The following is a 2,714-nucleotide window of genomic DNA, read 5'->3' on the forward strand; positions in this document are numbered from 1 at the left end:
CTCTTCCTTCTCCCTCCCCCTCCCCATCTTCCCTACCCCCATCCCTTCTCCACTCACTGCAAACTCTAGAGCCGGAAAACCGATTCCTCTCAGTCTTGCATTCTTGGAGATGGACGTGCCAGAGGAAACCTGCTCTATTTAGGAAGAATCCGAGGACTCTCCATCAGGAGAAGTCAAGGTGACCACCTTGCTACCCCTCTACCTAACACCCCCATCCCACCCCACCCCCGTGCTCCGTGTTCGTGTTGTGGTGCTTTCTGTTTATGTAACCCCACGGTCTGTCTCTTGTCACTGGGCTGAGGTTGGGAAAAGGACCACTCACTGCATGAACATCTCTACATTTTTCTCACTTTCGTTCTGCCTTTTGTTGCCGTCCTAGGACTTAGTAGTCAGAAATTGCTGCTACTCTGCGTTTCCTGTTGAATGAGGATTTGGGTCCCCCTAATCTGTGGCACTTCCCAGTCTGTGGGTGAGGAGAGATGTTCTGGGGAAAGAGACTAGGATTGACGGAGAGAAACCTTATTTTTGCAGGCTATGTAGGGAAAATGGCATGACATTCTTTTTGCTTACATGACTTGTAGGCTCTCCTATGGGACTCTGCCTCGGCCCCAGAATTCAAACAGTTGTTCATTTTCAGAATATAAGATGTGCTTTTGAAAATGTGTATTCCCAACAGCTCTTTAATGACTGCAGATAGTTCCATGTGCATATCCATCATTCACACTGTTTTCATTCCCCATATGCTTGTCTTTATTTTTCCCACCAGTGGATGGAATTTTTTTAAAAGGAAAAACAAATCAGTATCTTTTGATTTTGAAAAATTTTAGGAAAATTTGCAGATTAATTAGCCGTAGCCCCAGAGATGTGTGATAAATGCCTGTGATCAGAACAATAGTGTTTGACTCGGAGAGGTTTTGTTTGTTTGTTTGGGGGGAAGCAATAAGCCGGTGGGGGTTTTTTGGTGGTTGGTTATTTTCTTGCATGATCTTCAATTTTCATCTTGCTGTACCTGACCATTAAAACCCGTGTCTTTTCATTAACGAAGACAGGGGTTAAAATGAATGAAGACCTGAAGGTTAATTTAAGCTGGCTGCCTCAGGATCATTTAGAAGCCAGTTCTCCGGAGAATGTCTCAGCTGCAGTTTCCTCCCAGATTCCGGTCATAGAACCAGAGCCAGAGCTCATAGTAAACCCCTGGGACATTGTTTTGTGTACTTCAGGAACCCTCATCTCCTGCGAAAATGCCATTGTGGTCCTTATAATTTTCCATAATCCCAGCCTGCGTGCACCCATGTTTCTCCTGATAGGCAGTCTGGCACTCGCAGACCTATTGGCAGGGATTGGATTGATCATCAATTTTATTTTTGCCTACCTGCTTCAGTCAGAAGCCACCAAGCTGGTCACGATAGGACTGATTGTCGCCTCTTTCTCAGCCTCTGTCTGCAGCTTGCTGGCTATCACTGTCGATCGTTACCTCTCGCTGTATTATGCTCTGACTTACAATTCCGAAAGGACTGTCACATTTACCTATGTCATGCTTATAATGCTCTGGGGAGCCTCTATCTGTCTCGGACTGCTGCCTGTCATGGGCTGGAACTGCCTCAAAGACGAATCCACTTGCAGTGTGATCAGACCTCTCACTAAGAATAATGCCGCTATCCTTTCTGTCTCCTTCCTGCTCATGTTCGCTCTCATGCTCCAGCTATACATACAGATCTGTAAGATCGTGATGAGGCACGCCCATCAGATTGCCTTGCAGCACCATTTCCTGGCCACATCGCACTATGTGACCACCCGGAAAGGAGTCTCTACCCTGGCTATCATTTTGGGGACCTTTGCCGCTTGCTGGATGCCTTTCACCCTCTATTCTTTGATAGCAGATTATACCTATCCCTCTATATACACGTATGCTACCCTCCTTCCAGCTACCTACAATTCCATCATCAACCCTGTGATATATGCCTTCCGAAATCAAGAAATACAGAAAGCTCTCTGGCTTATTTGCTGCGGCTGCATCCCTTCCAACCTCTCCCAGAGAGCCAGGTCGCCCAGCGATGTGTGATGATACACAGCCTAAGAGAATGCTGGCCGCTTAACACTGTCTTTCCCAAACACTCTCACCGTCTAGTTGTTGGTTAGATGCTCTCATTAATTTCTGTATGTTGGATCCAGCTCAGCCACAGGAGGCACTTAACATTTGTCAAAGAAAACCTCATTAATCCAGAGGAGTTAAGTGGCTGGAGAAAGTGGGTTTCAAAAGAATCAGTGTTTTTATTCGTCTTTATTGTAGTGTACTTTGCTCTGGGTTTGTGTTTCTTGGGGGGGCGGGAGGGGGTGAAAAAGGATGGGTAGATACCATGATCTCGGCTAAGCAACTCTAAACTAATATCTCAGTTGGCCCCTGATTTTTAAATGAACCTCTTCAGTAGGAGAAAGGAGGGGGAAAAGAGAGATTTAAAGATCTTTCCCAGAATTTTCATTGATTCAGAAAATAAATTCTCAATCCTACATGTTTCTAAAGAGGAAAAAAATATTTTAAACCAATAAGAGGCGGAAAGAGAAGTATGTATCATTGTGACCTGATTTCATTATCATAAACCCAATTATAAACTGCCAGATTGCATTTTAAAACCATTGTCCATTTTTTAAAAATGTTAATATTGGTAACTACCATCTACCAAGAATTAATTTTACATTGTTGTGTTACAACATCT

At 44.3% G+C, this 2,714-nt stretch overlaps 1 protein-coding gene across 1 annotated transcript; it reads left to right on the plus strand.

The window, feature by feature from the left end:
- Positions 1–1,057: 1,057 nt before the first annotated feature.
- On the plus strand, positions 1,058–2,062 carry GPR12 (G protein-coupled receptor 12). Its single transcript, XM_044666119.1, has one exon. It carries the CDS (start codon positions 1,058–1,060, stop codon positions 2,060–2,062), a length of 1,005 nt encoding a protein of 334 aa, XP_044522054.1.
- The last annotated feature ends 652 nt before the right edge of the window (positions 2,063–2,714 follow it).

The sequence above is a fragment of the Gracilinanus agilis genome, chromosome 3, assembly GCF_016433145.1.
Source record: "Gracilinanus agilis isolate LMUSP501 chromosome 3, AgileGrace, whole genome shotgun sequence".
NCBI classification, from domain to species: domain Eukaryota; kingdom Metazoa; phylum Chordata; class Mammalia; order Didelphimorphia; family Didelphidae; genus Gracilinanus; species Gracilinanus agilis.